The sequence below is a fragment of the Heterodontus francisci genome, chromosome 17, assembly GCF_036365525.1.
Source record: "Heterodontus francisci isolate sHetFra1 chromosome 17, sHetFra1.hap1, whole genome shotgun sequence".
Classification (NCBI taxonomy): domain Eukaryota; kingdom Metazoa; phylum Chordata; class Chondrichthyes; order Heterodontiformes; family Heterodontidae; genus Heterodontus; species Heterodontus francisci.
In genome coordinates, this window is record NC_090387.1 from 38,970,282 (window position 1) to 38,985,624 (window position 15,343).

The 15,343-nt window shown below is 41.9% G+C and overlaps 1 protein-coding gene across 1 annotated transcript in view; it reads right to left on the minus strand.

Annotated features, from left to right (window-relative positions):
- The window catches only part of jph3b (junctophilin 3b), a 155,520-nt gene extending 144,155 nt beyond the window's left edge, over positions 1 to 11,365 (minus strand). Inside the window, exon 1 of the mRNA XM_068049893.1 lies at positions 10,984 to 11,365. Within this exon, the coding sequence (XP_067905994.1) occupies positions 10,984 to 11,365 (382 nt within the window). The remainder of the gene's footprint in view (positions 1 to 10,983) is intronic.
- Positions 11,366 to 15,343: the final 3,978 nt, after the last annotated feature.

Here is a 15,343-nt window from a genome sequence, read left to right on the forward strand (position 1 = left end):
ACATTTGATTCTGAAACCTATCAAACTTTCCAAACTTAAGTGAATTGTAAGTATAGCACCAATTAAAACTGCCAAAATGTCCTTTAAAGTCTTCATACAATGGTGGAAATTTGTATTCCCTGAAAAGCAATTTCTGCACTATATGCTAAGTCTGAACAAAAGTCTTCAGGCAGTCCCACATTGTCAGAACAGCCTTCAAATCTTGTACGATTATATATGTAAATTCTGCAAATCCTGTGATTCTTGACTCTGTTGAGTTTGTTGCATACCAGTATCTGTGGAATTTTATAACAAACAGAATAATCCAATTATCTCAGCCAACCAAAGATTAAATGGCCCATCAAAGTTGTCCATGGTACTCATTAGTTATTCATATGTCAAGCATCTTGCAGTCAAGTCATTTTCTTTCTAACAGCAACAGTATTTGGTGAAGCCCAAAGTGTCTTTAAATCAGGATGGAACCAATCCAATTTGTGCAAACTCAATGTGGTAGTTTTGACGTTTGGGTGACCAACTGGCAGAGTTTGTGGGCCTGCTGCCCATCCCAGTGGCCAAGAAGCCCCCCTGATTTTGAGTCCCAGCCTTTAGTTAAATTTTGTAGGTCAGCTGTCGAGTGAAAACGGGCGCCTTGATGCAGCTCGTTGGATTGAGGCATCAAGATCAGCCAGGTTGACTGCCAGCGAGGTAAGTTGCAGGGAGAGGGAGGAGATTGCAATTGTGGAGGTTGGGATCCTGGAGTAGCAGTGACCCAAATGATTTTTGTTGGTTCAGAAAAGCATTCCTATCCATCTTGGGCCCACAAAAATAATTTGACACTTACCTTTGACAGGCTTCTTTGGTTCCATCACCTGTAGAACTGATTGGCGCCCACACAGACTCTGACCAATTCTTTCCGAAAATGGCAATCAGGGTCCTATTTACATCAGAGGGCCCTGATTCCAGATTCAAAAGAGCTCATTGCTGAAACAAGTAGGTGCATTGGACACCTGATGAGAAACCCCTTTCAAAATGGAGCTGGCCACATTGCAGGTGTTAACAGGGTGGCAATGGTTACAGACCCTATCTTGATGCCTTTTTGCCTCATTAACACCAGGCAAAGGCAGTGAAAATCAATCCCCATATCTTCAAGTTGGCTCACATGCACCTCGATGACTGTTCACCCAACATCATCAGAATTTGCTCCTTAAACTTGAACTTAAGTAATTATTTTAAATACTCTGCAGAAAGACAAAATTAATCATAGAATCATAGAAAGTGTAAGGCACAAAGAGGCCATTTGGCCCATCGTGTGTATGCCGGCCGATAAACAAACCACCCATTTTAATCCTAACTTCCAGCATTTGGTCCGTAGCCCTGCAGATTACGGCACCTGAGGTACATATCCAGACTCCTTTTAAATGAGTTGAGGGTTTCTGCTTCAACTACCCTTTCAGGCAGTGAGTTCCAGACCCCCACCACCCTCTGGGTAAAAATTATTTCCTCATCTCCCCTCTAATTTTTCTATCAATTACAGTAAATCTATGCCCGTTCGTCACTGACCTCTCTGCTAAGTTGAATAGACCCTTCACCTTCACTCTATCCAGGCCCCTCAAAATTTTGTACGTTTCAATCAAATCTCCCCTCAGCCTTCTCTGTTCCAAGGAGAACAACCCCAGCCTATCCAATTTTTCCTCATAGCTGTATTTTTCCAGTCCTGGCAACATCCTCGTAAATCTCCTCTCTCCCTCTCCAGTGCAATTACATCCTTTCTGTAATGAGGTGACCAGAACTGCACACAGTACTCAGTTCATGGCCTAACCAATGAGTAATACAGTTCCAACATAACTTCCCTGCTCTTATATTCCATAATAAAAGCAAAATACTGCGGATGCTGGAAATCTGAAACAAAAACAAGAAATGCTGGATTCACTCAGCAGGTCTGGCAGCATCTGTGGAAAGAGAAGCAGAGTTAACGTTTCGGGTCAGTGACCCTTCTTCGGAACTGACAAATATTAGAAAAGTCACAGATTATAAACAAGTGAGGTGGGGGTTGGGCAAGAGATAACAAAGGTCATTTTTAGTTATTTTTTCTTCCTTTTTTTTTACATTCCTTTTTACATTTTTTACAATCTTTTTTTGCATTTATTTCATTTCATCTTAGTTTGTTCAGTTTGCTTACCCACTGTTTTTTTCAGGTTGTTTTTCTTCAGGTTTGCACTTGCTGCTGTTCAATATTCAGTATATTCACACCTAATCTGTACTAATGCTTTGTCTTTCAACACACCATTAACATATTGTTTGCCTTTGCTCCGTGACCTTTTGGTCAGCTATGTGGCCTGGTCCAATCTGCACCTTCTCCTTTGTTATCTCTTGCCCAACCCCCACATCACTTGTTTATAATCTGTGACTTTTCTAATATTTGTCAGTTCCGAAGAAGGGTCACTGACCCGAAACATTAACTCTGCTTCTCTTTCCACAGATGCTGCCAGACCTGCTGAGTGAATCCAGCATTTCTTGTTTTTGTTTCTTATATTCTATACCTTGTCTAATAAAGGAAAGGATTCCGCATGCCTTCTTAACCACCTTATCAGCCTGTCCTGCTACCTTCAGGGATCTGTGAACATTCACTCCAAGGTCCCTCACTTCCTCTACACTTCTCAGCTCTTCTTCTTCTTTGGCCTCCTTATCTCGAGAGACAATGGATACGCGCCTGGAGGTGGTCAGTGGTTTGTCACTTCTCAGTATTCTCCCCTTAATCGTGTATTCCTTTGCCTTTTTTGACCTCCCCAAATGCATCACCTCACACTTCTCCAGATTGAATTCCATTTGCCACTTTTCTGCCCATCTGGTCAGACCATCAATATCTTCCTGCAACCAACAGCTATCCTCCTCGCTATCTACCACACAGCCAATCTTGTGTCGTCTGCACTGGAAACAGCCGTCCAGTCGCAAAAACACCCGTCAACAGTTACCCTTTGTTTCCTGCCACTGAGCCAATTTTGTATCCACCTTGCTGCATTTCCCTGGATCCCATGGGATTTTATTTTTTTAACCAGTCTGCCATGTGGGACCTTGTCAAAAGCCTTGCTAAAATCCATGTAAATCACATCAATTGCACCAACTTCATCTATATTCCATGTTACTTCCTCAAAATATTTGATCAAGTTGGTTTAAGGAAGTGGCTGCAGAGATAGTGGAGGCATTGGTCGAAATATTCCAGAACTCACTGGATTCCAGAGGGTCCCAGCGGATTGGAAAACCACTAATGTGACACCCCTGTTCAAGAAAGGAGGGAGACAAAAAGCAGGAAGCTATAGGCCAGTCAGCCTAACATCGATCATTGGGAAAATGCTGGAGTCCATTATTAAGGAAGAAATAGCAGGACATTTAGAAAAACTTAACACAATCAAACAGAGTCAACATGGTTTTGTGAAAGGGAAATCATGTTTGACAAATTTGCTAGAGTTCTTTGAGGATATAACAAGCAGAGTTGATAAAGGGGAACCGGCAGATGTAGTGTATTTGGATTTCCAGAAGGCATTCGATAAGGTGTCACATAAAAGAATATTACACAAGATAGGAGCTCACGGTATTGGGGGTAATGTATTAGCATGGATTGAGGATTGATTAACTCACAGAAGACAGAGAGTCGGGATTAATGGGTCTTTTTCATGTTGGAAAGACATAACTAGTGGAGTGCCACAAGGACCAGTCCTAGGGCCTCAATTATTTATTATCTATATTAATGACTTGGAGTAGGGGGCAGAGTGAAATATATCCAAATTTGCTAATGATATAAAAATAGGTGGGAGGGCATGTTGTGATGCGGACATAAGGGGATGGATTTTACCCTAGGTGGATGGGAATTTGCCACCTATGCAAAAGTCGGTGGTAAACCTGCTTCCGCCTAGCCTGGGGATCCGTCCCGTATTTTACAGGTCCTCGGGCTTTACTTGTCCCAAGGTGGGACTTCCACCCGCTTGAGGGAGGAGGTTCCGCCTCAGTGAGCTGCCGGCCAATCAGTGGGCCGGCAGCTCTTAGTCCCAGCAGCGCCATTGGGAATGGTGGGAACACTGCTGGGACTGCAGCCCAGCCAACACCATGGACTCTAGAGAGTGGGTAAGTTGGGGCATGCTTCATCAGGGGGGTTGATCATGCCCTGGTGAGGCTAGGGTGGTCGTTTGGGGGGAGGGGGCGTCTTGGGTCCTGGGGGTGGATTGGGAGGCAGGGGTGGCCCTCAATCGGGCACCCTATACCCAACTGCCATGGCCCCGCTCCCCCCGGGACACAGAAAGGCCTTTCACACCCCCAGCACGCCCGCTTGCCACAGGTAAAGTACCCATGGAGGCGGGCGAGGGCCCTTAAGTGGCCGTTAAGTGGCCACTAAAGGGCGTTGATTGGCCTCGGGCGGGCAGGCGGGCTGTTTCCTCTCCCCGCCCGACCGCCATAAAGTTCACCGGAGGCGGGAGCGGGGCGGGTAAGCCTCCCGGAGCCTCCCGCTCAACTTTACGACGCCCCCACGCCATCATCCGACCCGCTGGGGCAGCATAAAATTCAGCCCAAGGAATCTGCAAGGGGATATAGATAGGTTGAGTGAGTGGGCAAAAACTTGGCAGATGGAATTTAATGTAGAAAGTGTGAGGTCATGTACTTTGGTAGGAAGAATCAAAAAGCAGACTATTATTTAAATGGAGAGAGACTCCAAAAAAGTGCAGCAAAGAGGGATCTGGGTGTTTTTGTGCATGAAACACAAAAAGTTAGCATGCAGGTGCAGCAAGTAATAAAGAAGGCAAATGGAATTTTGGCCTTTATTGCTAGACGGTCAGAGTTTAAAAATAGGAAAGTCTTGTTACAACTGTACAGGGTGTTGGTGAGGCCGCACCTGGAATACTGTGTACAGTTTTGATCCTTGTATTTAAGAAAGGATATACTGGCATTGGAGGCAATTCAAAAGAGATTCACTAGGCTGATTCCTGGGATGAAGGGGTTGATTTATCAAGAACGGCTAAACAGGTTAGGCCTTTATTCATTAAAGTTTAGAAGAATGACAGGTGATCTTATTGAAACATACAAGATTCTGAGGGGGCTTGACAGGGTTGATGTTGAGAAAATGTTTCCACTCATGGCCGAATCTTGAACTAGGGGACATAGTTACAGAATAAGGGGGCACTCATTTAAAATTGAGATACGAAGGAATTTCTTCTCTCAGAGGGTAGTGAATGTCTGGAATTCTCTACCCCAGAGAGTTGTGGAGGCTAGATCACTGGAAGTATTTAAAGAGGAGGTAGATAAATTTATGAAATATCGGGGAGTTGAGGGCTATGAGGAGGTGGCATGAAAGAGGAGTTGAGGTGTGGGGCAGATCAGCCATGATCTTATTGAATGGCGGGGCAGGCTTGAGGGGCCGAATGGCCTACTCCTGCCCATATTTCTTATGTTCTTATGTCAAACAAGATCTTCCCTCAACAAATCCATGCTGACTATCCTTGATTAACCTGTGTCTTTCTAAGTGAGCCTTACTTCGGTTGTGGGTAAAATGTTGGAAAAGGTTATAAGAGATAGGATTTATAATCATCTTGAAAAGAATAAGTTCATTAGAGATAGTCAGCACGGTTTTATGAAGGGTAGGTCGTGCCTCACAAACCTTATTGAGTTTTTTGAGAAGGTGACCAAACAGGTGGATGAGGGTAAAGCCGTGGATGTGGTGTATATGGATTTCAGTAAGGCGTTTGATAAGGTTCCCCACGGTAGGCTATTGCAGAAAATACGGAAGTATGGGATTGAAGGTGATTTAGTGCTTTGGATCAGAAATTGGCTAGCTGAAAGAAGACAGAGGGTGGTGGTTGATGGCAAATGTTCATCCTGGAGTTTAGTTACTAGTGGTGTACCGCAAGGATCTGTTTTGGGGCCACTGCTGTTTGTCATTTTTATAAATGACCTGGATGAGGGTGTAGAAGGGTGGGTTAGTAAATTTGCGGATGACACGAAGGTCGGTGGAGTTGTGGATAGTGCCAAAGGATGTTGTAGGTTACAGAGGGACATAGATAGGCTGCAGAGCTGGGCTGAGAGATGGCAAATGGAGTTTAATGCGGAAAAGTGTGAGGTGATTCACTTTGGAAGGAGTAACAGGAACGCAGAGTACTGGGCTAATGGGAAGGTTCTTGGTAGTGTAGATGAGCAGAGAGATCTTGGTGTCCAGGTACATAAATCCCTGAAAGTTGCCACCCAGGTTAATAGGGCTGTTAAGAAGGCAGATGGTGTGTTAGCTCTTATTAGTAGGGGGATCGAGTTTCGGAGCCACGAGGTCATGCTGCAGCTGTACAAAACTCTGGTGAGACCGCACCTGGAGTATTGCGTGCAGTTCTGGTCACCGCATTATAGGAAGGATGTGGAAGCTATGGAAAGGGTGCAGAGGAGATTTACTAGGATGTTGCCTGGTATGGAGGGAAGGTCTTACGAGGAAAGGCTGAGGGACTTGAGGTTGTTTTCATTGGAGAGAAAGTGGAGGAGAGGTGACTTAATAGAGACATATAAGATAATCAGAGGGTTAGATAGGGTGGATAGTGAGAGTCTTTTTCCTCGGATGGTGATGGCAAACACGAAGGGACATAGCTTTAAGTTGAGGGGTCATAGATATAGGACAGATGTCAGAGGTAGTTTCTTTACTCAGAGAGTAGTAGGGGCGTGGAACGCCCTGCCTGCAACAGTAGTAGACTCGCCAACTTTAAGGGCATTTAAGTGGTCATTGGATAGATATATGGATGAAAATGGAATAGTGTAGGTCAGATGGTTTCACAGGTCGGCGCAAAATCGAGGGCCGAAGGGCCTGTACTGCGCTGTAATGTTCTATGTTCTATGTTCTATGATTGTTTATCCTGTCTCTCAGAATAGATTCTAATAAGTTTCCCACTACTGAGGTTAGACTGACTGGCCTGTAATTATTCAGTCTATCCCTTGCTCCCTTTTTGAAACAGAGGTACAATGTTAGAAGTTCTCCAATCCTCCGGCACCACACCTTTATCCAGTGAAAATGATGGTCAGACCTTCCACTATTTCCTCTCGCTTCATTTAACAGCCTGGGGTACATTTCATCCAGCCCTGGTGCTTTATCAACTTTCAAGGATGCTAATCTCACTAATACTTCCTCCGTCCCTATGTTTATCACATCCAATACTTCACACCTCCCTTCCTTAACCAGAATATCTGCATTGTCCCCCTCCTTTGTGAAGATAGACGCCAAGTGTTCATTAAGAACAATATCAAAGGATTTTTTGTAATGGATGAATAAAAACAGTGACTGATGCATATTTTAGTGTCAGGCTATTAAATTAGGAAAAATAGTTTTCTGATAGTTATCAGATATGCCCAGGTAGCGTGATTTTGAGAATCTGCGTCTTTTAAGTGAATCATAACTTAAGCAATGGATGCTTACCGCCAGTCAGCACAATTTTATGTTCCATTTTCATATTTTACTCCAGACATAAGACATTACTGTTAAAGTTGACTCTATTTGCATACTTTTTACCTATGTTTGTTCTTGTTTTGTTTTGTTTTCTTTACGCCAATCCTAACACTTTTGCCATAAAGGTTTTATCCTCCAGTTGAAACCATATTGAAAAAAAAATTCCAAAAGCATAATGAAAAACAGTGCATTTTTGAAAAGTTAACAATCATATAGCAGATTTTTATAAACAGCTTCAAGGCAAGATATTCACAAGGGTACTTTGAAGTTGTTCAGTTTTATGTAAGACATTTTCTGTTTCATATTCACTGTGATAATTGCATTGAATGATGCATATTAGCATATTATTGTGTGAAATTTACATCCCCGTGGGTTTAGTGTCTTTAGTGAAATGAAGAAAGTCCTGTATTTATAAAATCAATATCACAGCAAGAAATTCATTTTCACATAAATAAAGCATACAGTATCCTATGCTTTATTAATCGGGGCATAGAGTACAAGAGCAAGGAGGTTATGTTGAACTTGTGTAAGACACTAGTTCAGCCTTAGCTGGAGTATTGTGTCCAGTTCTGGGCACCACATTTAAGGAAAGATGTGAAGGCATTAGGGACAGTGCAGAAAAGATGCACGAGAATGGTTCCAGGGATGAGGAACTTCATTTACGAAGATAGATTGGAGAAGTTGGGACTGTGTTCCTAGGAGATGGCTGAGAGGAGATTTGACAGAGATATTCAAAATCCTGAGGGGTCTGGACAGAGTAGATAGAAACTGTTCCCACTCGTGAAAGGATCAAGAATGAGAGGGTGCAGATTTAAGATAATTGGCAAAAGAAGCAATGGTGACATGAGGACAAACGTTTTCATGCAGCAGTGTTTAGGATCTGGAATGCACTGCCTGAGAGTGCGGTGGAGGCAGATTCAATCGAGGCATTGAAAAGGAAATTAAATAATTACCTCAAAAAGAATAATGTACAGAGTTATGGGGAGAAGGCAGGGAAATGGCATCAAGTGAATGCTCACTCAGAGAGCCTGTGCAGACACGGTGGGACAAATGGTCTCCTTCTGTGCTGTAACAATTCTGTGATTCTGTGAAATTCCTATCATGTCTGGAAGTATGGTTTATTTCCTCTAGTAGTTTACTGTAGTGACCCGCAGATCTCTTGGGATGCTCCCTATAATAAGTCAATTGGTATTCTGCTTTATAATGACAGGCGTGTTATACCATGTAATATACATTATTGTGCTCTTGGGGTCAGGTTATGTTTAGTTACCTGTTTCTTTAAGTCACAAAGTTGAATTGCTGCAAATATTGAGGTCAATTACTGATTAATTGCTGTTGGTGTGAAAAGTTTACAGATTGGTGAGTTCTTATAAATTTCTGGCTCTAGATTAAAAGAAACTCGCATGATATGAATGCATTTCTTTTTAAAAGTATTCTGGATTCACGTAGTGCGTGGGATGCAAAACTTGTACTTACATATTAATTTACTTATGTATAGATACACATTCCTCCTATCCTCAATCCTAAAGAAGGTCCAGTAATCACACTATAAAACAACAACAACTTGTATTTATATAGCCCCTTCAACGTAATAAAACGTCCCTAGGCGATACACGGGAATATATAGCAAAATTTGACATCGGGTGACATAAGGCGATATGAGGGCAGATGGCCAAAAGCTTGGTGCAAGAGGTTGGTCTAAAAGTGGAAAAGTCTGTTGTCCTCCACTTCCTACAACTCATGTAAAATCTCTACTGTAGCAGGTGGAAGAGTAGTGCCAGGGATGACGGAAAACAGCTCCATCAACTTAACATTAATTCAAATTGACATATTTTACTGCAGGCTCAGTGAACTGAACACGAAGAACAATTAGTATAATTTTGTCCGTTTCCACTCGTCTATGAAAGCAAGTATTGTGATAATTTTGACGCGGTTTCTCTGCAATTCAGTTTTAAGATGACATTTTCCAGTGCCAATTGCCAGTTTTTTTCTGTGCAATGTCTGCTGCAGGAATGAGGCAATTTATGAATTCATTGACAACCTTCTGGTTACGTTCGGTTTTTTTCATCGAACCAATTTCCGCTTCCATCCGACTTTTTGTAATTTAAAACCATAAACGTTTTGTAATCGGAGTAAACTAATAAAGCCTTGTTTCTGGTTGCTTATAAATTAATAATGTATCACATACTCATCAGAAGAAAATGTTACTTTCAGCATCCTCATAATTTTCTTGGTCCTACCCAATGATTCTTTAAATCTGTGCCACTATCTCGGCATCTTATGTGTTTTGTTAATCGATGTTACTTGTCTTATGTGTTCCCTTTAAGGTCATTTCCTATCTCTTGCGTTTTTCACACAGATATTTGGTGGCACCGTGACTCTACTGTGGCCAGCGCCATGGGACTGAAGCCCCGGGCCTCCTTAGTCCATGCTGAGTTGAAACACAACCAATTGCTTCGCTACTCTTTCGGTTACAGCTGAAGATAATAGCTCCACAATCAGAACAGTACTAAGAATATTCGAAAAACTCATTTTATTCCACAATATAGGATGCGGTAAATGTTCTGTACGATCGCCAAGGCAACACAATTGGAGTTTATGTGAATAAATCGAAACCTTCAGATGCAATAATTACACGGTTTCTGCAAAGTCAGCAGACCCGCGATTTAACTTGAAATCTTTGCCTAGTCATCACTAGCCTATCACGATGCCTTCGCGTTTACCTCAACCTGCCTTCTCATTCTGTCTGGAGCCCACTTGCTCTATTCATGATTAAACCTTATGGTTTTCTTTCCCTACCCAGCTCAGTGGTTGCTTTCTGCACATTTCTTTTCAATCGCCGGCTGTTTTTGTGGAAAACCAATCACTCATTCACATCTGGTATTGCAGATAAATAATATAATAGCATTTTGTGGGAGGATCAATTTCTTGCATTGCATTCCATGTTCTCTTGACAAGAAAATATTCATTTTATTTATTTGTGCGTCTTTCTAATAAGCACCACCCTTATTATAATCTTTGATTTTGTCAAGTTTTTTTCTTTAGAAATGAGTAATGGCTGAGCGAACTAACAAGTATGGATCTATTAGGAACCCATCCTCAGCTGCACTTTTTTTTTAACTGTAGTGGAAATTTTAGTCTTCGTTTTTAGTTTTCTTCTCCTGATCTTGCACTGATTCGATCTCCATTATTGTTATGTACATAACATTGTGGCTTTCCTTTTGATTTGGACCTGCAATCGAGTTCTCCAGTTTCACAAGTGATTCACATTGATCAATTTGGAAACCTCACACGTTCTCATTTTGGAATTTATGATTGGAAATGGAAGAGATTTCAACATTTATTACAAACTTATAGATCATGAGACTTTTTTCTGGGATCCCCTTAAGAGAACTGCCTCCAAATATCAACTTTTTAGCACGCCCAAAAACGGTTTAATACAGCCTTATTACTATTTTCCTCTCCTCCAATCTTTTATTTCGCCAAAAAAAGGTTTATTGTGACACCGTTTGAATGTGTAGTATTAAGTTTTCTTCTCTTACCTCCATCTCTGTAGGTCTCTGTTCCGTATCCATCTTGTAGTCCATTGTTCCAGGTTCCCTCGTACTTGGCTCCACTGCCAGTGCTCTCCCGAACCCCATATCGTCCTTTGAATCCATGACACCATTCGCCTTTGTACACCCACTTTCCTTTGCTCTCCACTCCGATGCCATGCCTCTTTCCCTGTGCCCATGTCCCCTGGTAAGTATTACCACTTGGCCAGGTGTACACTCCCACTACCTCGAAGCCATGGCTCCAAGAACCCGCGTACTCTCCTTGGCCCTTTGGGCCGGTGCAGATACCATGTCCATGAGCCTTGCCATCTTCCCAACCTCCACAATACGACCCTCCATCGTCAAAATCGAACCTGCCACCCCTGGACATGCATGAAATGAGGATCACAATTCAGAGCAAGAAGGCGCCTGGACAATTAAAGAAGCCGGGCAACAAAACAAAAACAAACAAGAAAGAAGAAGCCCAAGCAACGCCTTCAACAAAGATGATGAGTTCACCAAAAATTAACTAACGTTCGGTTACTACAAAAATCCAGTCATCTGGGATTCGACCGCCTGTGATAATTATTCAAAAATGTTGGCATATTTATAAGGAAATCTTCTAAAGAGACGACGAGATTCAGTTAGGAAGATTACGCCTTTTGGCACAGCAATGCGTCTCTACACCTCAAGAGAAAAACAACAGACCTGATGTTTTTTTCCAATCTTGCAGCATTGCTCTAATGCTGGAGGGAGGATGCTTGTGTTTTCTGAGCAGTCTGGAGTGGATGGTGCTGAATCAAGGGATCCTCCGAGATGGACTCTCTCCCTCTCCTGAGTCCTGATGGCTCTGTTTATAAAATCCTGTTAGAGCGAACAGGGCTCCTCTCAACCCTACTCGATGGATTGAAGGCGCAGGATCTTGCGTAATGTTCATGTACACTTAGAGAATCCCATTGCTCGGATCTGTTTTTGCTATAGAGACCAGGCTAATCTCTCAACACTGGGATTTTTTTATAGCCTCACCGAGCGTGCTTCCGTGCATTCAGAAAATGGTCAGTGCTAGCTATGCTGAGTATTGGTTCGGTGTACATTTACATCTGGAATTTGATATTATGCTTACGTTTTGTACTAGCGTTTTTTTATTTTTAAATATATGTTTTGAACATGATGCCGCTATTTTTAAAAACAAAATAAGCAATACGGTATGTACCTTTAATTTTATAATAATGCCTATATTCTATTTTTTATTGTAACTTCAGTTGCCGAATTGATTCGTATTCGAGAGCTGGAGGCCTACTTCCTTCGTATCAATTAGAAGGGTGTCTCGTAAACGCCGGCGTTTTGTTTATTGAAACAGATGCAACCACCAAATATTACAAATAGTGTTAAGACAGTAACATGCATTGCTCGCCATTTTTGTGTTTATAGCCACAGTTCTTTTTAATGAAATTAAACTGTTATATTTCGTCGATTACGTAAACAATTTTTGCACTATATGTGATTGCTTGCACATTGGTAAATGATACGTTAATCAATAAGGACAAACCAGCCTTGAGGCAGAATCAGATTAAATAATCATTCTAGTTAGCTAGCTGTTTTCTGGTTACATTTCCTCGACATGAAGATTATGTTCGTCCGGAACTACACTGGCTTTATTTGAGAAAAAAACCCGACATAAAATGCAATGGCAGTTGCTTTTGTCATCAGAATGTGTTCATGGTGTGTTGCTTGTAACTCGCAATGAGTCTAATTAGCTCCACTGTTTCCCTTCCGGCCCATTGCCAGCAAATCAGATCAGCTTAACTTGTCAAAAATAATCATCCTTAGAAACATGTCACACAAAGTCATGTGTTTTTAACTGCTTTTTCCTTTTTTTGTGTGAATAGCATAAAATTTGTCCCTTTCTGTGCATTCGACAAAGTGTGTTGTGTTTGTTATAATGTGTGTTGGGAATCATCCAAGATGATTGCTTTGTTAGAAAAAGCGGTAGAGTGCGAACGGGAGAGGCACCAACTGGACACAAGTCTTCTTTACAATTCGGTTGCCAGAAAGTCAAATTCAAACAATAGCAAAAAAGCATAAAGGGTTTCTTATTGCAACCCAATTATTTTTGTGTGCCCAAATTATTTTAATTTTAAGCAAAGGAAAATCCCCAATCATTAAATTAGTCCTTCAGTACTTAGCGAAAGGCAAGAACTGCAACAAAGATTAAAGATGATCATTTTTAAAATTAAATTGCATCGTGTAAATCCTTCCGAAATACTGTACAATTCCTGTTGCAGACTATATCGATCACATGGCACCGAAATCGCAAACTGCCAGTTATGGTTGGCAGCACTCAAACAGCAAAATCGCGCAAGATTGATAATGATCAAGTGTCAGAAGCGCGATTGTGAATCCACGATTTATTAGATGTAGGAAGGCGCTGCTGAACGTCACTTTCACACACTCCAACTAAACCCCACCACAATTAGAAGATGTAGGGACCTGCTGGCACTCCAGCTTATAATAACGAACCCCATCCCAAGTAGAAGCTATAGGGACCCGCTCACTGAAATTTATAATCGTCAGGAGTCTTAAAACTTGACATGAGTTTCCCATTGCACAGAAAACCCAAAATAATCCCCCATAAAAGATAATTATTTAATTATTATTGCACCCCAATGAGAAAACGAGTGCCATTGACATTTGTATTTTCGAATATTTTTCAAGGCAAGAAATGGCACAAAAGTCTGCGGATTTTAGCTTCCCACCCAACAAAACGATTCCAATATGGTGCTCAATCAAAAGGGAGTCGAGCGGTATATCGATAACGTAATTAAATTCAATACCAGCTCACAGCTTATCTCTGATACTTCCAGTAAAAGAAAAATTGTCAGTACAAGATTTATACAGATTGTGTATTGACCCAGGTGGCACCCAATGATAATCCGTTACCAGTAATTGCTGATAAACTACATAGGCGTTCGAACAAAATCTATTTTTTAAAGTTTATTTGCTTAGGAAGATCCTTTATTTCGAAGTATTTCCCTTACTAAGAGGTATCTTAATATGAAGGAAAGTCTTAAAATTGAATAAAATAGACAAGTGCAGTTAAGTAGACAGTCTTGACAGGGGAGAGCTACAAACAAATCAGAAAAATTAGGTGCAGTTTTAAAAAAGGGTGGTGGGGTTGGTGGTTCGGGGAAAGAGCTAAGGACATGAACTGGCAGAATAAACTCGTCCTACCAGTAAGCAGGTTTTAGCTCACTAATGCTGGGCAGTAACATGCCTTAACATTTAAGGATTTACCATACCTTATTACAGACGTTTCAGGACCCATCTATTCTCTATTGGTGCTGGAGTAGCTTCTGCAACCTCTGGGAGTATTTGAGTTTCATTGTATTAGGCGAGAGCATGAGAGGATGTAAGTGCATGCCAACAATCCCACAAGTTGTCACCAATCTCAGTCAAGTTATTATGGTGTGGGGCAAGCAAATGGTAGAGGATATGTAGGCAAATCTCTCAGAAGTGCAAGTAATAGTAGGGGATTTTAACTACCCCAATATTAACTGGGATAGTTTTAGTGTGAAAGGAATTGAGGGAGCAGAATTCTGGAGGTGCATTCAGGGGCGGCGCAGTGGTTAGCACCGCAGCCTCACAGCTCCAGCAACCCGGTTTCAATTCTGGGTACTGCCTGTGTGGAGTTTGCAAGCTCTCCCTGTGTCTGCGTGGGTTTCCTCCGGGTGCTCCGGTTTCCTCCCACATGCCAAAAGACTTGCAGGTTGGTAGGTTAATCGGCTGTTATAAATTGTCCCTAGTATAGGTAGGTGGTAGGGAAATATAGGGATCTGGTAGGAATATAGAATTAGTGTAGGATTACTATGGATGGGTGGTCGATGGTCGGTACAGACTCGGTGGGCCAAAGGGCCTGTTTCAGTGCTGTATCTCTAAACTAAACTAAACTTTTTTGGCCAGTATGTAGCAAAGTCAACAAGAGAGGGCGCAGTTTTAGACTTAGTTTTAGGAAATGAAGATGGGCAGGTGGAAAGAGTGGCAGTGGGAGAGCATTTTGGTGGTAGTGATCATAATTCAGTCAGATTTAACATAATTTTGGAAAAGGACAGAGACAGAACAGGAGTTAGAATTCTCAATTGGGGCAAGGCCAAATTTACTAAAATGAGGAGTGCTTTAGTGAAAGTGGACTGGAAACAGCTACTTGAAGGTACAGTGTCAGAGCAGTGGGAGGAATTCAAAGGGGAGATTCAAGGGGTTCAGAGAGTAAACATATTTCCACAAAGGAAAAGGGTGAGCCGGTCAAATCTAGAGCCCCATGATGTGAAGGAGATAACAGAGTAAGATAAGGCAGAAAAGGAAAGCTTATGTC